General features: G+C 32.0%; 1 protein-coding gene across 3 annotated transcripts in view; it reads left to right on the top strand.

Moving 5' to 3' along the window:
• LOC129746057 (sodium- and chloride-dependent GABA transporter ine) overlaps nt 1–27,770 on the top strand; it is a 63,404-nt gene that overhangs the window by 23,484 nt on the left and 12,150 nt on the right. For 2 of the 3 annotated variants that reach the window (XM_055739485.1, XM_055739486.1), the window contains exons 3-8: nt 13,192–13,379; nt 13,851–13,985; nt 25,872–26,094; nt 26,156–26,423; nt 26,489–26,830; nt 26,890–27,231. In XM_055739485.1, coding sequence (XP_055595460.1) covers nt 13,192–13,379; nt 13,851–13,985; nt 25,872–26,094; nt 26,156–26,423; nt 26,489–26,830; nt 26,890–27,231 — 1,498 coding nt within the window. Of the gene's footprint in view, nt 1–5,367; nt 5,772–13,191; nt 13,380–13,850; nt 13,986–25,871; nt 26,095–26,155; nt 26,424–26,488; nt 26,831–26,889; nt 27,232–27,770 lie in introns of those variants that run through there. The other variant, XM_055739487.1, reaches the window with a different exon arrangement.

Raw genomic sequence — 27,770 nt, forward strand, 5'->3', positions numbered from 1 at the left:
TTGTCAATTTTGTCAATTTTGTCAATTTTGTCAATTTTGTCAATTTTGTCAATTTTGTCAATTTTGTCAATTTTGTCAATTTTGTCAATTTTGTCAATTTTGTCAGTTTTTTCAATTTTGTCAATTTTGTTAATTTTGTCAATTTTGTCAATTTTGTCAATTTTGTCAATTTTGTCAATTTTGTCAATTTTGTCAATTTTGTCAATTTTGTCAATTTTTTCAATTTTGTCAATTTTGTCAATTTTGTCAATTTTGTCAATTTTGTCAATTTTGTCAATTTTGTCAATTTTGTCAATTTTGTCAATTTTGTCAATTTTGTCAATTTTGTCAATTTTGTCAATTTTGTCAATTTTGTCAATTTTGTCAATTTTGTCAATTTTGTCAATTTTGTCAATTTTGTCAATTTTGTCAATTTTGTAAATTTTGTCAATTTTGTCAATTTTGTCAATTTTGTCAATTTTGTCAATTTTGTCAATTTTGTCAATTTTGTCAATTTTGTCAATTTTGTCAATTTTGTCAATTTTGTCAATTTTGTAAATTTTGTAAATTTTGTCAACTTTGTCAATTTTGTCAATTTTGTCAATTTTGTCAATTTTGTCAATTTTGTCAATTTTGTCAATTTTGTCAATTTCGTCAATTTTGTCAATTTTGTCAATTTTGTCAATTTTGTCAATTTTGTCAATTTTGTCAATTTTGTCAATTTTGTCAATTTTGTCAATTTTGTCAATTTTGTCAATTTTGTCAATTTTGTCAATTTTGTCAATTTTGTCAATTTTGTCATTTTTGTCATTTTTGTCTTTTTGTCATTTTTGTCATTTTTGTCATTTTTGTCATTTTTGTCATTTTTGTCATTTTTGTGATTTTTGTGATTTTTGTCATTTTTGTGATTTTTGTGATTTTTGTGATTTTTGTCATTTTTGTCATTTTTGTCATTTTTGTCATTTTTGTCATTTTTGTCATTTTTGTCATTTTTGTCAATTTTGTCAATTTTGACAATTTTGTCAATTTTGTCAATTTTGTCAATTTTGTCAATTTTGTCAATTTTGTCAATTTTGTCAATTTTGTCAATTTTGTCAATTTTGTCAATTTTGTCAATTTTGTCAATTTTGTCAATTTTGTCAATTTTGTCAATTTTGTCAATTTTGTCAATTTTGTCAATTTTGTCAATTTTTGTTAATTTTGTCAATTTTGTCAGTTTTTTCAATTTTGTCAATTTTGTCAATTTTGTTAATTTTGTCAATTTTGTCAATTTTGTCAATTTTGTCAATTTTGTCAATTTTGTCAATTTTGTCAATTTTGTCAATTTTGTCAATTTTGTCTATTTTGTCAATTTTGTCAATTTTGTCAATTTTGTCAATTTTGTCAATTTTGTCAATTTTGTCAATTTTGTCAATTTTGTCAATTTTGTCAATTTTGTCAATTTTGTCAATTTTGTCAATTTTGTCAATTTTGTCAATTTTGTCAATTTTGTCAATTTTGTCAATTTTGTCAATTTTGTCAATTTTGTCAATTTTGTCAATTTTGTAAATTTTGTCAATTTTGTCAGTTTTTTCAATTTTGTCAATTTTGTCAATTTTGTCAATTTTGTCAATTTTGTCAATTTTGTCAATTTTGTCAATTTTGTCAATTTTGTCAATTTTGTCAATTTTGTCTATTTTGTCAATTTTGTCAATTTTGTCAATTTTGTCAATTTTGTCAATTTTGTCAATTTTGTCAATTTTGTCAATTTTGTCAATTTTGTCAATTTTGTCAATTTTGTCAATTTTGTCAATTTTGTCAATTTTGTCAATTTTGTCAATTTTGTCAATTTTGTCAATTTTGTCAATTTTGTCAATTTTGTCAATTTTGTCAATTTTGTCAATTTTGTCAATTTTGTCAATTTTGTCAATTTTGTCAATTTTGTCAATTTTGTCAATTTTGTCAATTTTGTCAATTTTGTCAATTTTGTCAATTTTGTCAATTTTGTCAATTTTGTCAATTTCGTCAATTTTGTCAATTTTGTCAATTTTGTCAATTTTGTCAATTTTGTCAATTTTGTCAATTTTGTCATTTTTGTCATTTTTGTCTTTTTGTCATTTTTGTCATTTTTGTCATTTTTGTCATTTTTGTCATTTTTGTCATTTTTGTGATTTTTGTGATTTTTGTCATTTTTGTCATTTTTGTCATTTTTGTGATTTTTGTGATTTTTGTCATTTTTGTCATTTTTGTCATTTTTGTCATTTTTGTCATTTTTGTCATTTTTGTCATTTTTGTCATTTTTGTCATTTTTGTCATTTTTGTCATTTTTGTCATTTTTGTCATTTTTGTCAATTTTGTCAATTTTGTAAATTTTGGCAATTTTGTCAATTTTGTCAATTTTGTCAATTTTGTCAATTTTGTCAATTTTGTCAATTTTGTCAATTTTGTCAATTTTGTCAATTTTGTCAATTTTGTCAATTTTGTCAATTTTGTCAATTTTGTCAATTTTGTCAATTTTGTCAATTTTGTCAATTTTGTCAATTTTGTCAATTTTGTCAATTTTGTCAATTTTGTCAATTTTGTCAATTTTGTCAATTTTGTCAATTTTGTCAATTTTGTCAATTTTGTCAATTTTGTCAATTTTGTCAATTTTGTCAATTTTGTCAATTTTGTCAATTTTGTCAATTTTGTCAATTTTGTCAATTTTGTCAATTTTGTCAATTTTGTCAATTTTGTCAATTTTGTCAATTTTGTCAGTTTTTTCAATTTTGTCAATTTTGTCAATTTTGTCAATTTTGTTAATTTTGTCAATTTTGTCAATTTTGTCAATTTTGTCAATTTTGTCAATTTTGTCAATTTTGTCAATTTTGTCAATTTTGTCTATTTTGTCAATTTTGTCAATTTTGTCAATTTTGTCAATTTTGTCAATTTTGTCAATTTTGTCAATTTTGTCAATTTTGTCAATTTTGTCAATTTTGTCAATTTTGTCAATTTTGTCAATTTTGTCAATTTTGTCAATTTTGTCAATTTTGTCAATTTTGTCAATTTTGTCAATTTTGTCAATTTTGTCAATTTTGTCAATTTTGTCAATTTTGTCAATTTTGTCAATTTTGTCAATTTTGTCAATTTTGTCAATTTTGTCAATTTTGTCAATTTTGTCAATTTTGTCAATTTTGTCAATTTTGTCAATTTTGTCAATTTTGTCAATTTTGTCAATTTTGTCAATTTTGTCAATTTTGTCAATTTTGTCAATTTTGTCAATTTTGTCAATTTTGTCAATTTTGTCAATTTTGTCAATTTTGTAAATTTTGTAAATTTTGTCAACTTTGTCAATTTTGTCAATTTTGTCAATTTTGTCAATTTTGTCAATTTTGTCAATTTTGTCAATTTTGTCAATTTTGTCAATTTTGTCAATTTTGTCAATTTTGTCAATTTGGTCAATTTGGTCAATTTTGTCAATTTTGTCAATTTTGTCAATTTTGTCAATTTTGTCAATTTTGTCAATTTTGTCAATTTTGTCAATTTTGTCAATTTTGTCAATTTTGTCAATTTTGTCAATTTTGTCAATTTTTTCAATTTTGTCAATTTTGTCAATTTTGTCAATTTTGTCGATTTTCTCAATTTTTCAATTTTTTTCTATTTTGTTAATTTTGTCAATTTTGTCAGTTTTCTCATATTTGTCGATTTTGTCAATTTTGTCAGTTCGGTCGATTTCTTCAATTTTGTCAACTTTATATTTTTTTTCAATTTCGTCAATTTCGTCAATTTGGTCAATTTTGTTATTTCTTAAAATTTGGCATTTTTTTTAAATTTGTCAATTTTGTTTTTTGGTCAATTTGGTTTATTTTTTCATTTGTTTTTTTTTTTTAATTTGGTTGGTTGTTTATTTCGTCAGTTTTCTTCCTTTTGTAATTTTTTTTTATTTTGTCGATTTTTTTCCATTTGGTAATTTTCAACAATTCTTTGCATTTTCTCCTGTTTTGTTAATTTTTTAAATTTTTATCATTTTTTCAAATTTTATCCATTCTTTCAATGTCGTCATATTTTTTAATCGCGTCAATTTTGTCATTGATATTAATTTTGTCATTTAAAAAAAAAATCTATTTGTCAAATTTGTAATTTTATTGAAATTTTTGTTGGGATTTCTTAATATGTCTTTTTTTGTTGTTTTTAAATTTTGTTCAAATCTGTCAATATTAACAATACTCATGCAATTCACAAAAGTGATAAAATTGAAATAAAAATATAAAATTGACAAAACTGCCAATGACAACTAAATTGGCTAAAATTACCCAATTAAATACTTAACTAAATTAACATTAATGCCAAAACAACAAAGTTGAAATAATTGGCCCAACTTTCAAAATTGTACTTATTTTTAAAAATTTCAAAAATAAATTGTTAATTCGACCGATTTTTTTACCCTACCTTATCGCATCGTATTTTACTCCAACGATTGTAATTTATCCCATTATGATTTCAATATACTCGTTTTCTTTACTTAAGGGATCAATCCGGACAAACGTTAAATTATTTGAAAAAATATGGTTGGGCATTAGACTGTGTCGATTTGGGGTCATTTTTGAATTTCTCAAATGCTGAGGTCTAAAAAGCTGTTTGGGCTCAAAACTTATCTATGTTTTTTTTGCAGAATTGTTAAGTAACGTTTACATGAGTAAATTTGAACTTTTAGGTTTGCATGGGAAAATTGAATATTTGTACTGAAAAGTCACCATCATTTTTGTTTCTTCTGTGAAACCGAACCTACTAAGGCGTTTTTTGTCATTTATGCACTTCTACCTCTTAGGCTTCAAGGGCCTCAGATATCTTTTTGAAAGTATGATTTTTTTTAAATAGCGCAACAATTGTGAATCACAAACTGTGTTATCCGGATAACAGTTTGAGATTGAAAGGCCTCTACATCTTTCAACACCCTCATCATCCAACAATAAAATCCGCTGCGTTAATCCAACGGTTTTAGCAAGTCAAACATCAAAAACAGTCCATTTTATTCCAGTTTGGATCTACAGAGACAGATAAGAGATGTTTGATAAGTCGTTATGTACCTATTTATCCCACCCATGAGATAGATCATTCCTCGCGTTTCTTTCTGGCTTTCCGCTGAATGGGACTGAAAGGTGCCACAATACAGACGAGCAAATCTAATTCCATATCACAATTATAGAAATTTGTTTTCCTTTGGGATTATCACCGTGATATGACGTCGGATGGCCATTGTGTTCGTTTGCTCTTACCTGGTCTGCTGAGCTATAGGTGAATCGTGTATGTACCAACCGTAGTCCGTCAATGGCCTTGTGTATTCCTCTGCTCTATTCGCTGCTATATTCTAGATTTGCAATCTATGAAAATTCCAAGCCCAAAGCTGGACCAAATCTCGATCGCGAGGCCTCCGGTCGTCAGTACGTCGACTGGCTTCGAGCCACTAAGCAGCGGATCGGTGCCACACAAAATCCGGGATTTATCTCGGTGGGAAAACTGGGTGGAAAAATCACGTGATCGACTTTGGTTCGGCTTTTTTTCCTGAGTGCTCTAGGATTATCTTCAAATGTGGTGACAATGCTGATTGTTGTGTCAGGGATTGTGTAAATCTTCGGGTAAATTAAGAAGTGTCCTAAAGAAAGTATGGAAAAGAAACCGACTGTGCAAATCCGTACGATTCCTGTGATGGCGGGGAATGGTGTGAAACGAACGCTTCACTATGGCCATATGGAGGAAATCGAAGATGCGGAGCCATTGAGTCCTATTGGGAGCTATCCAAACAGTCCTGTGCTCGCGAGGAAATTTCAGGGAGCGTAAGTTAAAATAAAGTCCATATATGTATGTGTAGAATACATTTTTAAATCATATTTTGAACTGATAAATCTGAAGTGATAATATTAGCCCGATGAACCGAAAATCCAAGTTATTTTTGGTTCTTATATTATAATAATTAATTTAAGAAGATTTCGGCATCCTGAATTTCATAAAAATTATAGCGTAGACAAAGAACGTTTTTGAGTTTTTGATATGGAAGATTTTAATCTTTGGTACAACTTAACTGAAGATTGATTGAGTTTTTGATATGGAAGATTTAGATCTTTGGTACAACTTTACTGAAGATTGTCAAACATTTTGACTTATACTTTAGAAAAATATCTAAAATTTTGTCAAAACTCGCATGCTTGAAACGGGGAAAAAACAAACAGAAACTGGAACTTTTTTTTCTCAGAAGACGAAATTTTACCCGGTATGTATTCGTAAAAGTTAATCATTTATTCTCAATATCTTTTAAATATTCTAAAGTTTTGCCAAAAATGTGCAAATTATTTTTAAGTGAATTTTTGCTTATTTTCAAAAGCTAACCCTTGAATATCAAAAAACGTCGTGCTAGAATTTTTTTTTGCATTTTTGGATTCAGTTCCAAAAAATCAGATATTAAATTCTTTGAATCTCGGAAAAATTGTGAATTTGGTTACCTTGTTTTTTCAATTGTGTTTCCGCGAAAAGCGGTTCTGTTATTTTATTTAAAAAAAAAACTGATTTATGGAAAGTTTCGCATCTTGAATTGATTTTTTTTTAAGATATTGTATATCAGATATACATTCATCGATAACTGATGATCAAGGCCGGGTTAAGGGAGGGGCAAAAGGGGCAATTGCCCCGGGCCCCCCGGCACAGGGGGGCCCCCCGAGGGAAAAAAGTTTTACATTACTTAAATCATATAACTTCAATTTCTACAAATCTATGGAAAGAAATCAAAACTAGAAAATCGGAATGAAAACTAGAAGATTTAATTTAACAACAAGGGGCCTCCGTGAAATAATATCTAGAAAAGTTTTTCACGTTAAGGGGGCCCCCTAGAGTAAGTAGTGAAGAAGTTCTCCCGCATTTTGCGGGCTGATAATTTCAAAATTTTGGTATTTAATATCAAAATTTTCAACTCAAAATCTGGACAAACATATTATAAACCAAATTCGAAAAAAATAAAGAAGGATATGAGGCAAAATACCTCCAATTTTCATTATTTTTATCGAATCATGTTAGCTCACAGTGCTAAGAGAAAACAGAGGAGCTTTGTGATAAACATTTCAGAATTTTACCCGGGCAGTATCTAGGTCTAGATTGTACCGGGTATTATTGTAAATTTTCACTTTTCAATCATTATTATTGAACTTTCCGTTGGTTTATAAATTCTAAACCGTTTTCCCTTCCTATTTTTGAAAATAAATGCATAAAAAACTGTAGTTGCTTAAATTGGACCGATCGACAGTACAAAGTTTCTTTATTGAATTTCCATCCCAAATTCTGCCTACTGAAGTAAATATCCTGGATTCAGTATACCATTTTCCAAATGATCATTCTCAAACTATTATAAAAACGATCTTATAGTTGAGTTGTCAATATCATTGAGTGATTTTCTTAACATGAATATTTCTATGTTTGTAATCTTATCTTTATCCAGATTCAATTCATTGAGATTTTCAAGTCTTGTGGTGTTTCTTCAGTTACTGAAGTTCAGTTTCATGGTTTTTCTGAATTTTGAGAACTCGGGATCGGGTAATATACTCATTTGGGTTCCTTTTTTCTATGATAACTGATTCTGTGGTTTATACATTAATCTCTATTCCGATTTTATTTTCAATCGATCATTTTTGCACTTGAGCTTTGAGGGCATCCAATTAAATTTTTGTCGCATTTAGAATAACAATTTGATAACTATTTTTATCTGATGAGAATCATATTCATAAACATATTCATAATTTTTTTTTGTGTTTCAAAGATATAAAATTGAAGTTTACATGTGGTGAAATTTCTGCTTTAGCTCTGATTGTAATTTTGAATCTTTTTTTTTAAACTTAATTCACATTTTTTTTCTCAAAACATGATCCGAAATTATGATTTAGATTTGAGACACTGACTCCTGGTTCGGAATATAACCTGATTTTTATTTTTGAATTCTTATACTCTTATGTCTGTATCTCTATAGAATTTGAGTTTAATTATTTTGTTTATTTTTTTTTTAATTTTACTTCCCAATTGTCATGAGGTAAATATTTCTCGATGAAACAAAAATGAGAAATAAATTTTGCATTTTCAGCTCATATCAGAGCATTAATTTTTTTTTTAATTTCCAAACACTTCCGCGATGTTTGCACGTGATTAATTAACAATTTTTATTTGAAGGTACCATAAACTATCTTCTAGGCAGACAACATGGCTATTCGAAGACAGTATACTGAACTCATCTCCAGTTCTTTTACACGAATCATAACAGGGGCCCCCCGAGAAAAATTGCCCCGGCCCCCCCGATGGCTTAATCCGGCCCTGCAGATGATCAAAAAAACTTGTATAAAAATATAAACTGGAAGGCGATTTTAAATTTTCGATAATTATGATTTAAATGTCCTTAAAACTAAAATGTTTTTCTTAACGTTGATCATTGATTAAAAGCCTTTAATTTCAAATTCTATCTAAGAATTATTTGAGTAATTTGCCGGCTTACAATCAACTACTTTTGCAGTGTTTATGGGTACTTATTTACTTATTTTAAAAAAGTTAGCTTAGCTTGATTGACACATGATTATCACATTCACCTTAAGTCATTGAACCCGAAATGCCACCTTCAACTATTTCTGAAACTGATTTGATACTTTTGTGTTCGACTTTATTCCGTAATCATTAAAACTTAAACATTTCGGATTCCATAACAGCAGGCGTGGCTAAGTAGAACGAATTCCACATCGCCAATGGTTGCTACTCCGTGATTGACCGAGGCCATCAGTTTAGTAAAGAGGTCTAATGAATCGTGTCTGGGATTGACAGCGTATTCTCAATGAACAAAACTGATGCTCTCTCTTTCTACATCAATAACGGCGCCGGCCTCGTCCTAGTACTCAATAGATAGAGAGGAAAATAAGAGAATATTATGAAAGAAAATTAATTTATGCTTTAGGACCGAGGTCACCTCTGCATCCTAGCAAAACAATTTTGGTGCGGATGTACGGAAAAGGGATATGATTAGGAGACACTTTTGACAAGTGAAAAAATATTATTTTTGACACCTATTTCCCTATGCTTCTTTTGTTTACTGTCAGAATCCTATTTTTTCTATCTTTAAAGCATGACATGACAAATTTCTTCTCTGAATGACCTGAGCTCTCTACTGAATCTTCTATATTTCTGAAGAGGTCATTTTCAAATTTATCAGGAAGTTAGGTTTACATACTGATAACCTTTCGATACCTTGAGACTTGGTTTGATTGTATCAACTTCAATACTTTTTGATAAAATTGGTTCATAAAATTGTATTTTTTGTTCCAGCACAGTAGCCAAAAATAGTGCGATATTTAATGGAAAATGGAATTTAGATTTGTTTTATTTTTTCCCTTCTCTACCGAACTTGCTTGGCTGCCTTTTTTAATCTTTTTTTTTTATTCAACGTTCGAACTTCGGAAAATAAAATTAATGTTGAGTATTTTTTTTTGTTCATTTCAATTTCTTCCTAAAAACTGTAAGAACATAATAAAATGACTTTTGATTTGTTTTAGAATTCTCTGGTTTTATGAAAAAATTTCTAAAGGCCTATTCTGTTTTTCATTTGAAATATAAAGAAAAATATTCTTTTTGTTGGTTTTCCTGTGCATATCCACTATCAGTCATTTCTGGGACTTCTTGGGTTTTTGTGTTTTGAAAACAATACAGAAAAAATATTTCTATTTCAATATGTAAACATTCTTTCGATTATCTCATCTTATACGACACGTGAAAAAGTCTAAGCAGTTAAAGTTACTATGAAATAAATTTTAGTTAATTTTTCATTTCCTTGCCTTTATAAGTGGATATTTATAAAAAGTTAAATCGAGTAATATTTGACAGCTTGTTTTATTCATTTTAAAACGGTTTGAAAATTTAAAAATTCCCAAAATTATGAAAATTAATATCTTTTAAAACAAATAAGACTTATGAAAAAGATTTTTAAAAGCACTACGTTCAAGGAATAAAAGAAAATATTCGCTGGGCCAATTGTTTTCAGAGAATAATCTAGAATCCAACCAATTTAAAACATGTCCGCTACATTAACTTTTTTCAAAATAAGGAATTACCTGAGATATATGTATTCGTTTCACTTAAAATTATTAATAAACAATTCTATTAACTTGCCATGAATTTGAATTATCTCTAATTTCCAACTTTTTCTTATTCCGTATACCAGCATGACGCTTCTGAATCTCAATCCGAATGAATTCTCTTCCGCTTTTTTTAAATTTTCTTTAAGAATCTAGGCTCGGTGTTACTGTGGTTCGTTTTAAGTATTTTATAACTTTTAAACGGAAATTCATTTATCATATATGATGTTGATAAAATTTAATGTTGGAAATATTGAGTTCAATTTGCATCTCGTACCTTTCTACATGATTTCGTTTTCTGATAAATACAAAATAAGATTGGGTAAACTTGAACCATTAACCGTTTAATTCGTTCTAAATTATAAGCGAGGAAATTCACAAAATCTATGTATTGAAAAATCTTCAAAAATATGCATTTGATATTTCCTTATAGAAAGCTGGTATCCCAGCTTGTAGAAAAGTGTAAAAAGAAAATCGATGAGTTTGAGGGATATGTTTATTTTATCGACCTAAAACTTTCACACCATCATCAATAACTTGTTCATCTATTTTACATGGACTCCAGATTTTTTAAAGCTTCCAATACGTAAGCTTATCTAAAATTACCAAAATGCCCATTGTAAACTGAGGAAAATTATAATAAAGAATTTTTACTTATCTTTAAAAGTTAATTCTCAAAACTATCAAATTGAAGCAGAAAGAAAATAACTTTTTGAAAAATTGGATTCAAGGCCCACCAAATAGTCAATTTCAGCTCATAAATTCTTGAAGCAATAGGGATGGTGAATTTTGAAGACCCATGTGAGATATATTTGTTTTTAAGAATATTGAAAAGATTCCTTGGTATTTATACAGTTCAAACTGGGAGTACTGTTATCATTCCGAGACCCACGTCCTTGGGTTGCTAGATAGTCAGCTTAGTTTAGTCTGCTATTATTTTTCATTTGAAAACTTTTTTTTCATCATCGGCATCAGTAAATGTATGTAGATAATCCACCATGGGTGCACGGATTCATCGCAGTTCCGCCAACGTTTACGCTGAATTACATTCTTTAGATCATGAGTTCGGCTATTCTTCAATACAAACCACCACATACACATCTTATTTGGAGAATTAGACAATCAGTTTCGCAACCGTAAAAGATTCATCACATTTTCAGTGTTCTGAATCTACGACAGGTATTCCGCACTCGTGTACATATATATCTGGCCAGCTGGCAACTGATTGAACATTCTTATTATACCTATCTATATTCAGTTATAAGAGAAATCACATCTTACATGTCGGCCACTTCTGGGATTTGAACCCAAAAGATTTCTTGCCGATACCGGGGATCGAATCCAGTACGCCTGGCATACCAAAACCAGACTCTCGCCAAACTATCCGCTAGACCACATCGGCGCTTTTTTTTTCAACATCGGCATCAGTAAATATAATAAAATATTTCAATGCCAACCTACCATTTTTTTGGTAACTTACTTAACTTAATGGTCCCGCGTCGATTCTCAGGTGAAAGGGCCGTGGTAAAAGACCTGTTGGCGATCCGGAGCCAGTCAAGATTCTCGTCAACAGATCGGATTTCGACGGTACTTTCAAAACTCAGGGAAATCAAATGGTTTATGAGGTTGTCAGGCTGAGCCTCGAAAAACCAGGCAAATCCTGAAAAACCAGGCTCATTGGCATCACTGTGTGTGCCCAATCCATCAACACTTACGTTCTGGCAACGATTTACAAATACATGCAGTTTTCACGTCGTCACCGCATATGTGCACCAAGTTTCACACCCTCACAACAATACGGATTTGACGTTTGAGTTCTTTCGGAGACTCGCAAACGCAAATCGGGCCTTTCTGATCCGGGTTTCGAAGTCTTTCTTGGTACCGCCATCAGGCTGTATCCGGCTACCAAGATACTGGAAGCACTCCACTTTCTCAACCTGTTGCCCAGCTACCAAGAAATTGGAAGGATTTTCATTGTTGATTTCCATCGACTTGGTCGTTCCGACATTGACTTTGAGACCTGCTTGTTGTTGTTGGAAAGAGCGATGAGAATTTTGAATTTAGAAGCTTGAACATATATGTACTGAATTTTTTGTCCTTCATACCGAATAGAGCCAGTACCTATGCCACTATTACGTTCTACGATGCAGTTGATTAGGGGTGGTTCAACCGCCATGCGGATACACATAGCCGTTCAGAACATGTAAATCCAGAAGGGTTTCGATATAAAGATATTGGTCCAACATTCAGAAATAAAAATTTTGTTTACCACACGTCTGCTAAATTTCCGAGAATAAGGAAATTTGACGGATAATTCCTAATCCAATCTTTTCCTATATGTACCGAGCCAAGAGATTGAACTTGTTCGTCAACCGCATTCAAACTATTCAGCCAATACGAAGGTATATCAATTTCACATGTCTCTAATTCGATCGGCAAACGAGCCCCGTTGATTGTTGTTGACTGAGTGACAACCGACAACAGGCCAGGTAAGGGGCCAGCCGATCTAAATCATCCCCCCGCGAAGTTATGTATCTGCCGGATTTTTGTGATACGGAAACGCTGCTTTTGCTGTTCTGTTGCTAAACCGCGTCTTCTATTGTAATTCGGTTTTGAATTCAAATACGTGACACGATCAGCTTTCAACAGTGGCTTGTAGGATTTTTTTTTCTTGCTTTCTGTCGGACCACATAAACATCGCGTCTGTTGATGATAATAAATCTTTCGTTAGCTGCGGAGGAAGGAATCAGAAGTTTGCTAGAGCGTTGATAGCCTGGCAAGACTTGTGTTATTATTGCCTTAACAATTGAACCACATCATAAGCCACAGGCGCGGAATGCTGGGGAGTTTTCTATATTTTATTCAAATATCTATTTGCACAGCTCATTGTCACATTTTTTATTCGGATGATAATTATTTTATTTATATACAACAACGTCTCGGCATCGCCACACGGGCCATAAATTTAGAATAGGAAACAACACGAACGGTGCCAATATGGGAATGAAAATGCGTGCAAATTTTGTCGTCATTTGTTTGTAATTCGTGTGTGAAGGAAAATTTTGGCTCACAAATTTTTTTTCGTTTTTGATTAATAAAATTTCAGACCACCTGACGAGCCGTATGAGAATGACAGCTACACGGGCATTTCGGACGATTCGGATATCGATAACCTCAAGCCGCGGAAACAGCACTGGGCCAACAAGATGCAGTTCGTGCTGGCCTGTATCGGGTATTCCGTGGGGCTTGGCAATGTTTGGCGATTTCCGTATCTGTGTTACAAAAGCGGTGGAGGTGAGTTTCTTTTTTATGTCTCTACAAATCCCTCGTTCAGCCACTTTTGCTTCCTGAATCCTTAACGACAGTTGTATGTAAGATGTTATATAAGATGCATCATCCTGAAATCACTGATCACACTGATATGACACTACAAAAAAAGTTTGCCACCTACCGTCGGTTTTGCGTACCATGCAAAAACTTACAGAAAATTCCCTGTAGGAAAAATTTACCTGTTTAGTATCATTGTATCGTTGAAATAGCCTATTTTTCCTTGAAAGTTGGGTGGCACTTTCCAACTGGGATAGCATTTCATCAAAAGCGATCGATGCGCACTCTAGAATCGATATTGCGTACTACTGGAAAAACTATCCAACAAACGAAATCGAGTGTCCAGTCAGTATGGGCAGTTCTGAGACAGTGAATTTGGTATAACTTCTCGTTTCATAATCTTAATGTAGGCTTTTGGCTATCCTTTCTTTCCTACAGGTGTTTTTCTAGTGCCGTACTACATTATACTGCTGATCTGTGGTATTCCAATGCTGTTTATGGAACTTTCGGTAGGACAGTACACAGGACGTGGACCGATCGGAGCCCTCGGGCAGCTGTGTCCACTTTTCAAAGGTAAGAAGTATTCTTAATCTGTTATTAGTAGATTTGTTTTTCTTTATCTAGATCCTAATGCATAAATCCTGATTTCGAGCAAACGAACTTCAACATTTTCATTTTCAACGTTTTTCGAAAAGTTGTTGTTTTGTGGCTCCAATTTTTTATTTACGTAGTTTTCCGTCTCACAGCATAACTTGATGGACGTAATTCCTAAAATTCACTCAGTCCATGGCAACCGTTCTCAAATTTCTCGGACATCCTTCATTCGCCATAACACTCCACTTGGTCTGACCACCTCGCTCATCGCGCACGTGCTCGTCTTGCTCCTACCAGTTTCGTAGCATACATTTGTTTTGCAGGACAGTCACGACCTGTGGCTTCAAATCCCTCAAATAACATTAAAAACTCTATGAATATTTTTTTTTGTTATAAAAATCAATTTTTCTATATATTTCGAGAAGTTATCAGAAAAGGGGTAGGCTTAATAGTGGCAAGTTTGCCGTAAATACGGGAAAACTGTTCCTTAAGTTATTTTTCTAGTATTTTTCGTACATTCGTTTTCAATTAATGAAGACAATACTGTCAGATGGAAATTTCGAATACAAATACACATACAAATGATGATATTTATTGTTCTGAGAAAAAGTTATCACATTGTAACCTTCAAGTGTTGATTTTTAATTCAAATTTACTGCAACATTCCGTGAACCTGTATAAGGCATTTCGTTGAGCAGCATTGTCTTTTGGGTGACTAAAAGGAAAAAAGTCTTTAAACCGTCGACAATTATCGAACGAATACATTAGACAGCAATCCAGGAAAATCGCTCATAACAGTTATAAAAAGAAGGTGTACCAAGAGACTCTCATGTGGTACTAGACTGAGTCGATTTGGGGTCATTATTGAATTTCTCGAATCCTGGGGTCTTAAAAGCTTCGTTTTGGTTCAAAACTCATCTATGATTTTTTGCAGAATTTTTAAGTAATGTTTACATGAGTAAATTTGGACTATTAGGTTTGTATGGGAAAATTGAATATTTTTGTATTAAAAAACCAACATCATTTTTGTTTCTTCTGTGGAACCGTGCCTGCTAATGGTTTTTGGTGCCAATTTATAAATTCTCTAAAGGAAATTTTCCGCTGAACAACTTTGTCGAAGATGTTAACTTCGTATCTCATTAAGCAAAAAAGTTATTAGCTGGTTAACAGGTGTATGTCTTTTGGTATTGATAAACAATAAATTCAATTTCTGTGACGCTATTTTCTTTAGTGTCAATGAAAATTTCTGAAAAAATGGTTCTTTTTACATTTTACTTGAGCAAAATCAATTAACCTTTCTAACCTTATCATATGTTCCCAATCTAAACTTATAAATCCGAAATGTATAAATACGTATACATTAAAATATTGGAAACATGAACAAAGTTTAAACAATCTGTGAAATCTTTGAATATTCCTAAAATACTGTGTTCTGTGACACACATTCTGTGATGAAAATTTGCAATTACAGATTTTTCTGTGATTTCGGCAACCTTGGTTTAAAGGCGGTTTTAATTTTTTTTTTCATAAAGTATGTAACAAATTAAAAACAGACATGTATAACATATAAATTCTAGTATTTCAAGCATTTATTTTGTTCATTCATAGGTGTAACTGTATTATTGCCAAACGCGTATTATTGGATTTTACTTATTCAGATAACATTTTTTATAATTATTAAAAATGATTTAAAATTAAGAAATGAAAGTGGGTTTCACAAGCGACACAACCGGTAGGCTACACTATAGATGAACATGGACATTTTTAAGTCCATTGATAATGTCATTAGTTATTTTATTTAAAGAAAGATAAAATTTAACGATTTAAAAAAAAATCGAATTTAGCAAGATTACTTATTTCTTTGGCTTTAAATATCGAAAACAAAAAAATAATCAAGTGTAATCTTTTGTTCTTGAATATTAACGGTTATGATTTTCCTCAATTATATAATATTGCCCGATGTGGCTCAGTACCAAAGTTTCCGACAAACATTCTGTGTGTCTAACAAAACAATATATGCATGCAATTTTGTGATTTGACTTTCAATGTCTGTAACGGCAACTTATATCTAATGTTTTTTTAAATGAATTTCATCGGAAAACCATATCAAACAACAACTACTTGAGTCATTTTAGTTTGAAGATTTACATCACCAATATCATAAGATTTTTATTAAAACAGCGTTAGAAATCGAATCTCAGTAAATTAAATATTAAAAATCCTTGAAAAATGTCAATAGTTTCAAGCATCAAGTACGTAAACGAACGACGAACGTTGACGAAATTTGATGAAAAATCTGTGAAATTATGAATTTTCTATTGATTCAACAACTTTGCTCAAAATTCATCTGAATCAAATTTTCATATACAGAACTTCAAATGAAACAGTTTATTACCCGCTTACAAGAAGAAAATAACAAATCTCTGAGCTCCTAATTTAATTTAAAATCTCTCGACACTGATTCAAATAAAAAGCATTTGAACAGGAAACACATCAAATATTTTAATGAATCATAAAAAAAAAATCTTGAAAATTCCAGTGTTTGGTAAAAAAGCCAACCAAATGATGTCTCTGTCTGGAGAACGATTGTTTGCAAAGAAGCTCAAATTAATTTAAAAAATTTAAATTATCCGAAAATCACCATACAAACTGACTATGATTTAGTGAAGTACCAAATAAATTATAATTGTTTTCATTTTAAACAATATGAAATATCTGAATCTAAAGTCGTTTCCTTTTTTTCTATTTGAAGTTTTTTTTTCGTAAAACTAATTTAGTTATGAAAGTTAGAGGTTTTATTTTCATATTATTTTATTGTTATGTAAGTTATGCAGAAAATACTGTCAATCATCAAAAAGTGTCATCTTGACTGCGGCCCGCCGGATAGAATTATTATTTGAATTGGCCCTCTTGGTTGGAAAGGTTGCTCACTCCAAATTTGAACTATTCTGTTATCAGTCCACTTTTTTCTCAGCAACGAGACAGTTACCCTAAAGATCTTAATGTTTCAAGATTCACATCAATCATATCGTTCCAGATCATTCACACAATAATAAATCAAATTAAAAATTATTATCCAGTTTCAGATTTGTAATAAAAAAGTTGATTGTTTTCATTTCAATTGATTGAGACTATATTAATAAATATTATTAACTACATAAGAGAACTGTATTTTCGTGCATATGTTTTAATAAGTCTCGCGTGAGCTTTCATTACGTCGTATGAAACAAAATGTAAACAAAGAGTTTTAGTACGAAAAAATATAAAAACTGACATAAACTACTTGCAATTTGTAGTCTGGAAAACATATTCTATGTGTGAATTACAAATTTTAAAGTTGTTTTGATAACTTTTGCAGCAGTTTTCTGTGAATACTTAAGATGTTTCATACGACGTAATGAAAGCTCACGCGAGAAATGATTTTAAAAGTTTTGGCATCATAAATTCGAATATTTCGTCAGATTTTGTCTATCACTCCTTTTTGTGCTATGGCTTGTGAAAATTTTAAAATTCACCAATTATATTGCAGAATTCATTGATAACTGAATTCCTGATAAACCTATATAAAAATCAAAAATTGTTTTAAAATCTTTTTATTATTTTTTATTAATTGAGAGATCCACATTGCCTAGAGATTTTAGTTTAACATAGATATATAATGCTTTAGAAAATAAATATAGTTCTAAAATTTTTAGAAAATTTCATTGCTAAGATTATAAAAATTTCTGACATTACAAAAAGGCGTTTTAAAATGATTAATATTGAAGATTTAAATTTACTTTTTTGAAGATTGCAAACGTCATTTCGGTTTGATTTTTTTAAAATTTCGTCAAATTCCTGGATTTTTGTAGATCTGAAAACAAAATCCAAACGAAATCTTATCTAACTATTTCTCTGGAGTAAAAATTACTCGCAGTCTTAGAGAAAATTATTCATTGAATAAAAACCTCTATTTTCAATTTCTTCAAAACACTTCAAAGTCGTTTAAATAAAGTGCACAAATTTATTTAATCAATTTTTACCTATTTTCATATGTAAGCATAGAATCTCATAAAAAATCAGCTCTAAATATATTTGCGCCTCCAAAAAATGGGAATTTCGTTGCCTTGTGCTATCTCAAATTGAACCTTCATTTTATGATTTTTCAATTATTTCTTAAAAACTATTTTAAAAAATGGGAATTTATGTTTTTCAAGGAATAAACAACAATTGTTCACTTTATTCTCAGAACTAAGTTTAGATTAAGAAATAAAATTCTTCGACCACAATTCACAATTAGGAATGAATTTCCGAATAAATAAAATATCACGAGATTTTCAAATCACAACGCAGAAAAAAAAATCATATCGAAGTTGTGCCAAAGGATACCAAAAAAGTGTATATAGAAAATAGTTTAAAAACTTCTTCTCTAATTTTGAAATTTTTCAAAATACCTCTGATTTAGTTCAATGAGTTCAAATTTGAGGAGAAGGGGCAGTAAGCAAACACCTCCCCTCATAACTCTTTATATTATGAAAGTTTTTTTCACTAAATATTTTTCTTATTTAATTTTTGGCATTTCGGCGAGTTGTGAAAATTCAAGGTAGAATATTTAGAAAGAACATGAAAGTATTATAGGTGGAAAGATCAAAGCTAGAGCGCTTTGGGTAGAAGAAATTGAATAGTTGGTGAAAATGTGAGCAGGGCTTTTGTTGTGTGAACAGCTTTTGAACTACTTGCGTGATTCTTTGCCGCGCGCCGTTTCAATGTTGATAGGAAGCGATGAAGAAACCCATCGCATTCCTACCCACATTGAAACACGGACGGGTCGAACACATGTGAGATTGTGTCCGACCGGGCAAAAAATCACCCAAGCAGCGCTCACATGTGCTGTTCTATTGCTAAGCCAATTCTATCGATGCGTGCTACTTTTTTAGGTACATCGGATGGTTGCTACTTTTGTTTTCGCATATTATCCATCCGATGCCTTACTTTTTTGCCAAATGCATCGTGGTGAATTGTGTTGTAATTTTTGTTATCCCATCCCATCCCATAATATGCGAAAACAAAAGTAGCAACCATCCGATGTACCTAAAAAAGTAGCACGCATCGATAGAATTGGCTTAGCAATAGAACAGCACATGTGAGCGCTGCTTGGGTGATTTTTTGCCCGGTCGGACACAATCTCACATGTGTTCGACCCGTCCGTGTTTCAATGTGGGTAGGAATGCGATGGGTTTCTTCATCGCTTCCTATCAACATTGAAACGGCGCGCGGCAAAGAATCACGCAAGTAGTTCAAAAGCTGTTCACACAACAAAAGCCCTGCTCACATTTTCACCAACTATTCAATTTCTTCTACCCAAAGCGCTCTAGCTTTGATCTTTCCACCTATAATACTTTCATGTTCTTTCTAAATATTCTACCTTGAATTTTCACAACTCGCCGAAATGCCAAAAATTAAATAAGAATATATCCCAGCGGCGATTAAAATAAGATAACACTAAATATTTTTGAAAATTTGTCAAATAAAACACCGGAGGGTCTCAAAGAATCATAGAAACATTTATTGTATCCAACTACCTTTTCGTGGCAAGTTTGGTTCGATTTGCTCGATTATTCTTCGAGATATTGAAAAAAAATGTATGGAAGCCCTCCTTCCTCCTTTCTAACTTACCACTGCCCAGTGGTTTATAACTCGGAAAACGTGATCATAGGCTTTTGAAAGCTTTAATGTCAGTTCGATAATTTTTTTTAATCTGTTGTATTTATCATCTAATCACAATAATGTCTTCATAAAAGTTGTAGATCATACATTAAAAAAATTTTGTTGAAGACATGAAAGCTCGATCTTTTGATACAACATGTTTTAAAGACATTTTTTAATACTAACCTCAAAAAACGAAAAATTCCATTAACTATTTTAAGAAATAAATCTCTTCAAAAGACATAATGTTCCATTGAGATTCATATTGTAGTCAATTTAGTTTAACACGTTCGTCGCCACGTCACCCATATTCGGCAGACGGGTGTATTTCCTGGGGGGCCCGTCACATCAAAAAGCAGGTGACGCTCTCTTACTTCAGTTTACCGCTCAGCTTCGCCACACGTTTCAAATATGGGAGTTTTCCCTCTTTGCTTTCTCTCTCTGAAAATTTCTTTGGGCCCGGCTAGCAAAACTACCAAAATGAGCGTGGCGACGAACGTGTTAATAATACATTTCCTCGCACGACATTATAAATATTTGTGTTCTCAGCATGATTAAAATTTGCTCGCGTTTACTTCTACTATCATTTTGCTGCCAGACATGCTGAGAACAGTAGCATCCATTACCAGGGGGCTCAATTGAGCCTTTTGGTGCGGGGGAGTGTGGTGGGCCGCTACAAAAAAAAGAGCGAGTTTTGAGGACTACTTTTTATGAGAGAGTTGTGTGACAATTATAAAATTCTACAACTTTTTTGAAAATATAAAGCCATTACCTTGATGTTAAATAGTACTTTGCGAGTGATTTCATTTTAAAATAGAATGTTTTCAGGCTACAATATCTCTGAAAGTTGCAAACTTATGAATGCAAAAAATATGCTTTTGGCTCATTTTCAACATCTATAAATTTTTTTCTACTAAGCATCTGCTTTATCTTTCAGTAATTTAATTTCAATCTTTAATTCTTCTATCAAGAATTTTCGTCGTAACGGGCAATTCTTCAGCTTTCATAAGCATATAATATCATTTGTATGTATAAGGTTTAACTTATGGATTTACTTTACTAAAAGACGGTAGATTGGCAATTTTCGGCTCCGATCGAGAGGAAGCTCGGATAACTGGAGGTTGGATAAGCGGGGTTCTACTGTTTATATAAATGAAATTATATGCTCAATGTATAAGTTGAAAAGTTGCCCTTTTAAATGCATACATTTTTGTTTTAAATAATTTGAACTATCAGAGATATTTTAGCCTGAAGACATGCTATATCAAAATGAAATCACTCGGAAAGCACTATTGAACTTCAAAATTGATACTTGACACCTTCAATGAAATGCAGTTTTACAATTGCCACAACTTTCTCATACAAAGTAGCTCTAATAATTCGCTCTAAAAAGAGTTAAACGAATTTTTAGTTATTGAGGTAAGTTTAAAAAAATGTCTCTGAACCATGTTGTTTAAAAAAAAAGAGCTTTGATGTCTTCAACAAAAGTTTTTTTTAATTGAATGATCTACAACTTTTATAAAGGCGTTATTCTGATTAAATGATAAATACAAAAAATAGAAAAATTACCTGACTTTTAGGTGAATTAATCTGGAAAAAATTAAAACAAAATATGCGCATTTAGAAATAATCAAACAAATCAGAAAACACCATCAACCTATTCTGATATTTAAGCTTTCAAAAGGCCTATGATTACGTTTTCCGAGTTATAAACCACTGTGGACTGGGAGGAAAGAGGGGTTTCTTGTATCCAATTAAACTCCCATACTCCCATTCCAGATTTGGTTCCATTTGCTGGATCTATTTGTGACTTACACGAAAAGTTGTATGAGGCCCCTCTCCCCTTCCTAACTCCCTAATGGAAAAAGGGAGGGGTGTCAAACCAACATAAAAACATTCTTCGTACCCAAATACATTTCTATGGCTAATTTGGTTCCATTTGCCTCATCAGTTCTCGAGTTATTCAAACTTGTTTCTTTTATTTGAGAGACCCCCTTTCCCATTTCAATGAGAGGGAGGGGTTTAAAACCTCGTCAGCCACAGACAGCACAGACAGACAGCAATTAACTTTTATATACAGGGATAAATTCAACTTTTTTCGAACTTCATCCCGTGTCTGCTTGGGAAACGACAATGTGTAGTAGCAAGGTTGCCGAAAATAATTCTATATTTTTGAAAAAAAAATCTGAATTTCTGCGATTTTACCCAAAAATTCTGTCATGGTTTTCTATGATGCAATTTCCTTTGATTTCATTGAGAAATCATGATAAATTATATATTTTTTTCATTTTAGTTGAGAAAAATCAATTGAAATTACCTTATTATCTTATCATAATTTTATAATTCAAAGTAAGAAATGTAAATTTTATATTGACCAAAAACATTAAAATTTAGGAAATAAATTTCAAATTCAAAAATTCTGTGAAATCTGTGAATATTTCTAAATTCTGTGTTCTGTGACACAGATTCTGTGATGAAAATTTGCTCAAAGTTCTGTAAAATTACAGATTTTTGTGTAGTTCAAGCTAATCTTTCTAGGAACTTAAAAATAATTATTTCAAAGCATTTGTTTCGCCATTTGGCTTTATCTGTTCACTAAAGAAAGTTTTTATGTGTAAATCATTAAAAAAATAGCACGTCCTTATATCCAATTTAAGATTATTAAAGCGCATTGTTTGATGATAATTTTTGCTGAAGACACCATTTGGCTATCTAGTATTTTCGTTATTATTTTTTTCATAATAAAGTTTCGTCCTGGGACATTGTGCAATGCTATTTATTTCGAATGAAAATGTCTCAATTCAAACTTTGGCAATTTATACGAAAAAAGTTGTAATAGTTATCATTCTGTTCGAAATTGATATCTATCAACTGATAAGAATTGTGAAAAACCACTTTTATTGAAAAAAGGTTCGTCGCTTATCATCCCGACCGGTAAAGAAAGCATTGAAGTCGAGTTTGCGCGCAAAAATAAACCGCAACACCGGACACTGCCCTTTGCAACTCTCGCAATCTCGGAGCAGCCGCTGGCCTATGTTCGTTCGCGGTGTAATTTAATGCCCAAATCGGATAATTAGCATAAACCTCTAAAAACACAAACACTGGAAGCCGCCAAAGAACACCGGAGATGTAGAATGTACATATGTACGACAGCTCGTAAAACCGGAGCTTATATGCATAAATCAATGATCGTCACATCGCGGCGGCTGCTGGCCTAGTGGAAAAGCTCAAAAGATGCACAAAAACAAAACCAAAAATAAAAATGCCAAACATTCGGCAAAGGCTGGTCTAACCGCGAATTGCCCATGAAGCCCATGTGTGAATGATTGACTAGTTGGTTTATTTCGGTTTTATGAATGAGCTCCAGATTTATGGCACGTGTCTTTTTTTGTAGCTGTTGTTGTGCGGAACGTTGAATGAACGGCCGACGGCGGCTGGCTGGCATGATTTGTTTAATTGTGACTTTGAAGGTCACTGGAGTCGTAAATCATAGAACAAACCGTAACTATCGGAGATGAGGGGGCGGAGTGTCTCGATAGTGATAATTAGAATTGTAGAATACACTCAGAAAACAACGCGAGTTTACTCGTGGATCAGGAACTTAATCAACTAACAAAAAAAATGTCACGATAAAAGTGTTTCCACAGCATTTGGTGGGGGCCTAATTAGGGTGATCGTGCATGCTAATTGATATTGGCTGTTGATGACTTTTTTTTTAGTTGCACAACGCAATTAAAACCATTGGCAGTTGATGTATTGACAGTCGATGTGAATATAATTAAAATTTTGTCAAAGCTTCGTTCTCGATCGGAACAATTTTGTTTGACACCTACAGTTGGTCTGACAGACTTTACGGCGGCAAATCGCTGCCGGCCGGTTTTCCTATCGTTAGAAGCTCAGCTCGGGTGTGATCATTACTGGTATTTTCACTACAGAATCATTCATTAGCAACCTGGAACAGCTGAGGGTTCTGTTTATTTATAACAAAGCAAAATAGACATACATACCTTCCATTGATTCTAAGCTTGAGAGCTTAAAAAAAATATTAATAATTCAACACCTCTAGCTACCTTTTCCTATTAATAGGCCAGCAGGGGCTCAAGAATGTGGTATGTGGATGACAATTTTTATGGAGTGCTAAGTGTCATCATAAATCACGCAGAATTTGTAAATCGTTTAATTTTGCATTCAAGAGGCCCGATGCAATGTGAACCGGGGCAAGCACACGCAACTGTTTTGCATAAACGGTTCGCTACAAAATTGGCTTAGCAGCATTAATTAAATTCTTACTGTTGACATGATCGCTTTAAAAACGTTAATATTCATTTACTTTGATTAAGAATACTGGGATAATAGTTTTTTGTATGTACATACAACCGTTTTGATTTAATTTCCAACAGTTTACAGGCCCTTGGAACCAAAGGGTATGTCAGTGAATTTTTAAATAATCTTTATTTATCTTTCAAACCTAAAAGTATGTAAACAAAATTCTAAAAAAATGACAAAAATGACAAAAACTGACAAATATGCCAAATATGAAAAAAAAGACAAAAAATTACAAAAATGACAAAAATGACAAAAATGACAAAAATGACAAAAATGACAAAAATGACAAAAATGACAAAAATGACAAAAATGACAAAAATGACAAAAATGACAAAAATGACAAAAATGACAAAAATGACAAAAATGACAAAAATGACAAAAATGACAAAAATGACAAAAATGACAAAAATGACAAAAATGACAAAAATGACAAAAATGACAAAAATGACAAAAATGACAAAAATGACAAAAATGACAAAAATGACAAAAATGACAAAAATGACAAAAATGACAAAAATGACAAAAATGACAAAAATGACAAAAATGACAAAAATGACAAAAATGACAAAAATGACAAAAATGACAAAAATGACAAAAATGACAAAAATGACAAAAATGACAAAAATGACAAAAATGACAAAAATGACAAAAATGACAAAAATGACAAAAATGACAAAAATGACAAAAATGACAAAAATGACAAAAATGACAAAAATGACAAAAATGACAAAAATGACAAAAATGACAAAAATGACAAAAATGACAAAAATGACAAAAATGACAAAAATGACAAAAATGACAAAAATGACAAAAATGACAAAAATGACAAAAATGACAAAAATGACAAAAATGACAAAAATGACAAAAATGACAAAAATGACAAAGATGACAAAAATGACAAAAATGACAAAAATGACAAAAATGACATTTTTGTCATTTTGTAATTTTGTAATTTTTGTAATTTTTGTCATTTTTGTCATTTTTGTAATTTTTGTCATTTTTGTCATTTTTGTCATTTTTGTCATTTTTGTCATTTTTGTCATTTTTGTCATTTTTGTCATTTTTGTCATTTTTGTCATTTTTGTCATTTTTGTCATTTTTGTCATTTTTGTCATTTTTGTAATTTTTGTCATTTTTGTAATTTTTGTAATTTTTGTCATTTTTGTCATTTTTGTCATTGTTGTCATTTTTGTCATTTTTTGTCATTTTTGTCATTTTTGTCATTTTTGTCATTTTTGCCATTTTTGTCATTTTTATATTTTTGTCATTGCTGTCATTTCTGTGATTTTTGTCATTTTTGTCATTTTTGTAATTTTTGTAATTTTTGTCACATTTGTCATTTTTGTCATATTTGTAATTTGACAAAAATGGCAAAAATGACAAAAATGACAAAAATGACAAAAATGACAAAAATGACAAAAATGACAAAAATGACAAAAATGACAAAAATGACAGAAATGAAATTTCCATAAATGATTTTGTCATTTCTGTTATTTTTTATCATTTTTGTCATTTTTGTCATTTTTGTCATTTTGTAATTTTGTAATTTTTGTAATTTTTGTCATTTTTGTCTCTTTTGTCATTTTTGTCATTTTTGTCATTTTTGTCATTTTTGTAATTTTTGTAATTTTTGTAATTTTTGTCATTTTTGTCATTTTTGTCATTTTTGTCATTTTTGTCATATTTGTCATTTTTGTCATTTTTGTCATTTTTGTAATTTTTGTCATATTTGTCATTTTTGTCATTTTTGTAATTTGACTAACTCAATAAAACTGGGTTTACAGGGATCAGGATAAAGCACATTTTATGCTTTCCGACACATTTTGATAATGAGTCTCTCTTTTCTCGTTTCAGGAACCGGTCTAGCGAGCGTGGTGGTTTCTTTTCTGATGTCGACGTACTACAGTGTGATCATCGCGTATGCCATATACTACTTTTTCACCTCCTTCCGGCCGGATCTGCCCTGGACCGACTGCTCGCATCGATGGAACACCCCGGACTGTTGGGTCCCCGAAAGGTTGAAACACAACATCAGCCGGCCGGAAATGTCCCGTACCCCAACGGAGGAGTTTTTTGAGTGGGTTTCATGACGTTTTCTTATTTTACTATCCGTATTAATGACGTTTTTTTTTCAACAGGAACAAAGTTCTGCAGATTAGCCACGGCATTGAGTATCCCGGGGGGATGCGATGGGAACTGGTGGCTTGTCTGATCTGTGCCTGGATTCTGGTTTACTTCGCGATTTGGAAGTCGATCAAGTCGTCAGCCAAGGTTCGCTATCTTACCGCTACCCTTCCGTTTGTGCTGATCATCGTCTTTCTGGGTCGATCTCTGACACTCGAGGGAGCCGACAAAGGACTCAACTACTTCTTCCGACCGAACTGGCAGGAGCTGGGAAGGGCTAATGTAATATTTTCTTTTTTTATTTTCGACCACGCTTTTTTTTTTTAAACAGAATTATTTCATTACAGGTCTGGATTAATGCAGCTGCCCAGAACTTCAATTCCATTGGGATTGCCTTTGGGTCGATGATCTCATTCGCCAGTTACAACAAATACAACAATAATATACTCCACGACACGCTGGCCGTGTCTTTTGTGAATGGAATCACCAGTTTGTTGGTAGGGATTTTCGCTTTTGCAACCATCGGAAACATAGCGCTGGAACAGAATACGACCGTTGAAGATGTGATCAGCGGGGGTCCGGGGTTGATCTTCGTAGTCTACCCTCAGGCGCTGGCAAAGATGCCTGCGGCTCAAATGTGGGCCGTTCTGTTCTTCTTCATGCTGCTCTGTCTGGGTTTGAACAGTCAGGTGAGATAGAATCAAACTTTAACAAAAATCTTTTAAAATTACCGAATTTTTTCGTTCAGTTCGCCATCGTGGAGGTTGTGGTGACTTCGATCCAGGACGGATTCCCCCGGTGGATTAAGCGGAAACTCGTCTACCACGAGCTGTTGGTGCTAATCGTGTGTGTGGTGTCGTTCTTTGCCGGGTTGCCGAACCTTATACAAGGGGGCATATACTTCTTCCAGCTGATTGACCATTACGCGGCATCGGTATCGATCATGTTCCTGGCATTCTTCGAAACCATTGCCATCGCCTGGTTCTATGGGATCAATCGATTGTCCAGGAATGTGAAGCAGATGACCGGCCGGTATCCGTCGCTTTATCTGCGGTTCTGTTTGCTGATTGCGGTTCCGGCGCTATTAATCGTAAGTTTTTATTTAAAATTTGAAAATAGACTTTAATCAAATCTATTTCTAATGAATAAAAAAAATCAGGAACACTAAAGTGAATCTATTTCACTTCAAGATCTGCCACCCTGGTAATTTATTTATCAGTGATCAGCTCTCTGGAGCCACTTTAAAAACCTGTTTATTAGGATGGCTTTATCAAGTATTTGAGTTTTGTTTGGAAAGTTTTAAGCACTGCAGGCGGAAATTATGTCTAGGACTGATAGATGGTTTTTATAGAATTTCAGTTCGACCTGGCCACAAAACGAATTTTAAGTTTAGGTGAAGTTTTTTGTATAAAGACTTTTTTTTAAATAAGCAAAGCGGTTGTTTTCCAACACACTCACACACTTAAGGCAAAAGTTTTAGTTTTAGCATTCCAATCGATACAGTGCAATGACTTGCTTAAACCTCTAATTATATCTCGGTCTCGGCACTAAATTTCTAGAATAGTGTTTTTATTACGCAACCTCAAAGCTAAAATGCAGTTTTGTTTTAGTACAAGTTTACACATTTTA

Source organism: Uranotaenia lowii, chromosome 2 (assembly GCF_029784155.1).
Source record: "Uranotaenia lowii strain MFRU-FL chromosome 2, ASM2978415v1, whole genome shotgun sequence".
NCBI classification, from domain to species: domain Eukaryota; kingdom Metazoa; phylum Arthropoda; class Insecta; order Diptera; family Culicidae; genus Uranotaenia; species Uranotaenia lowii.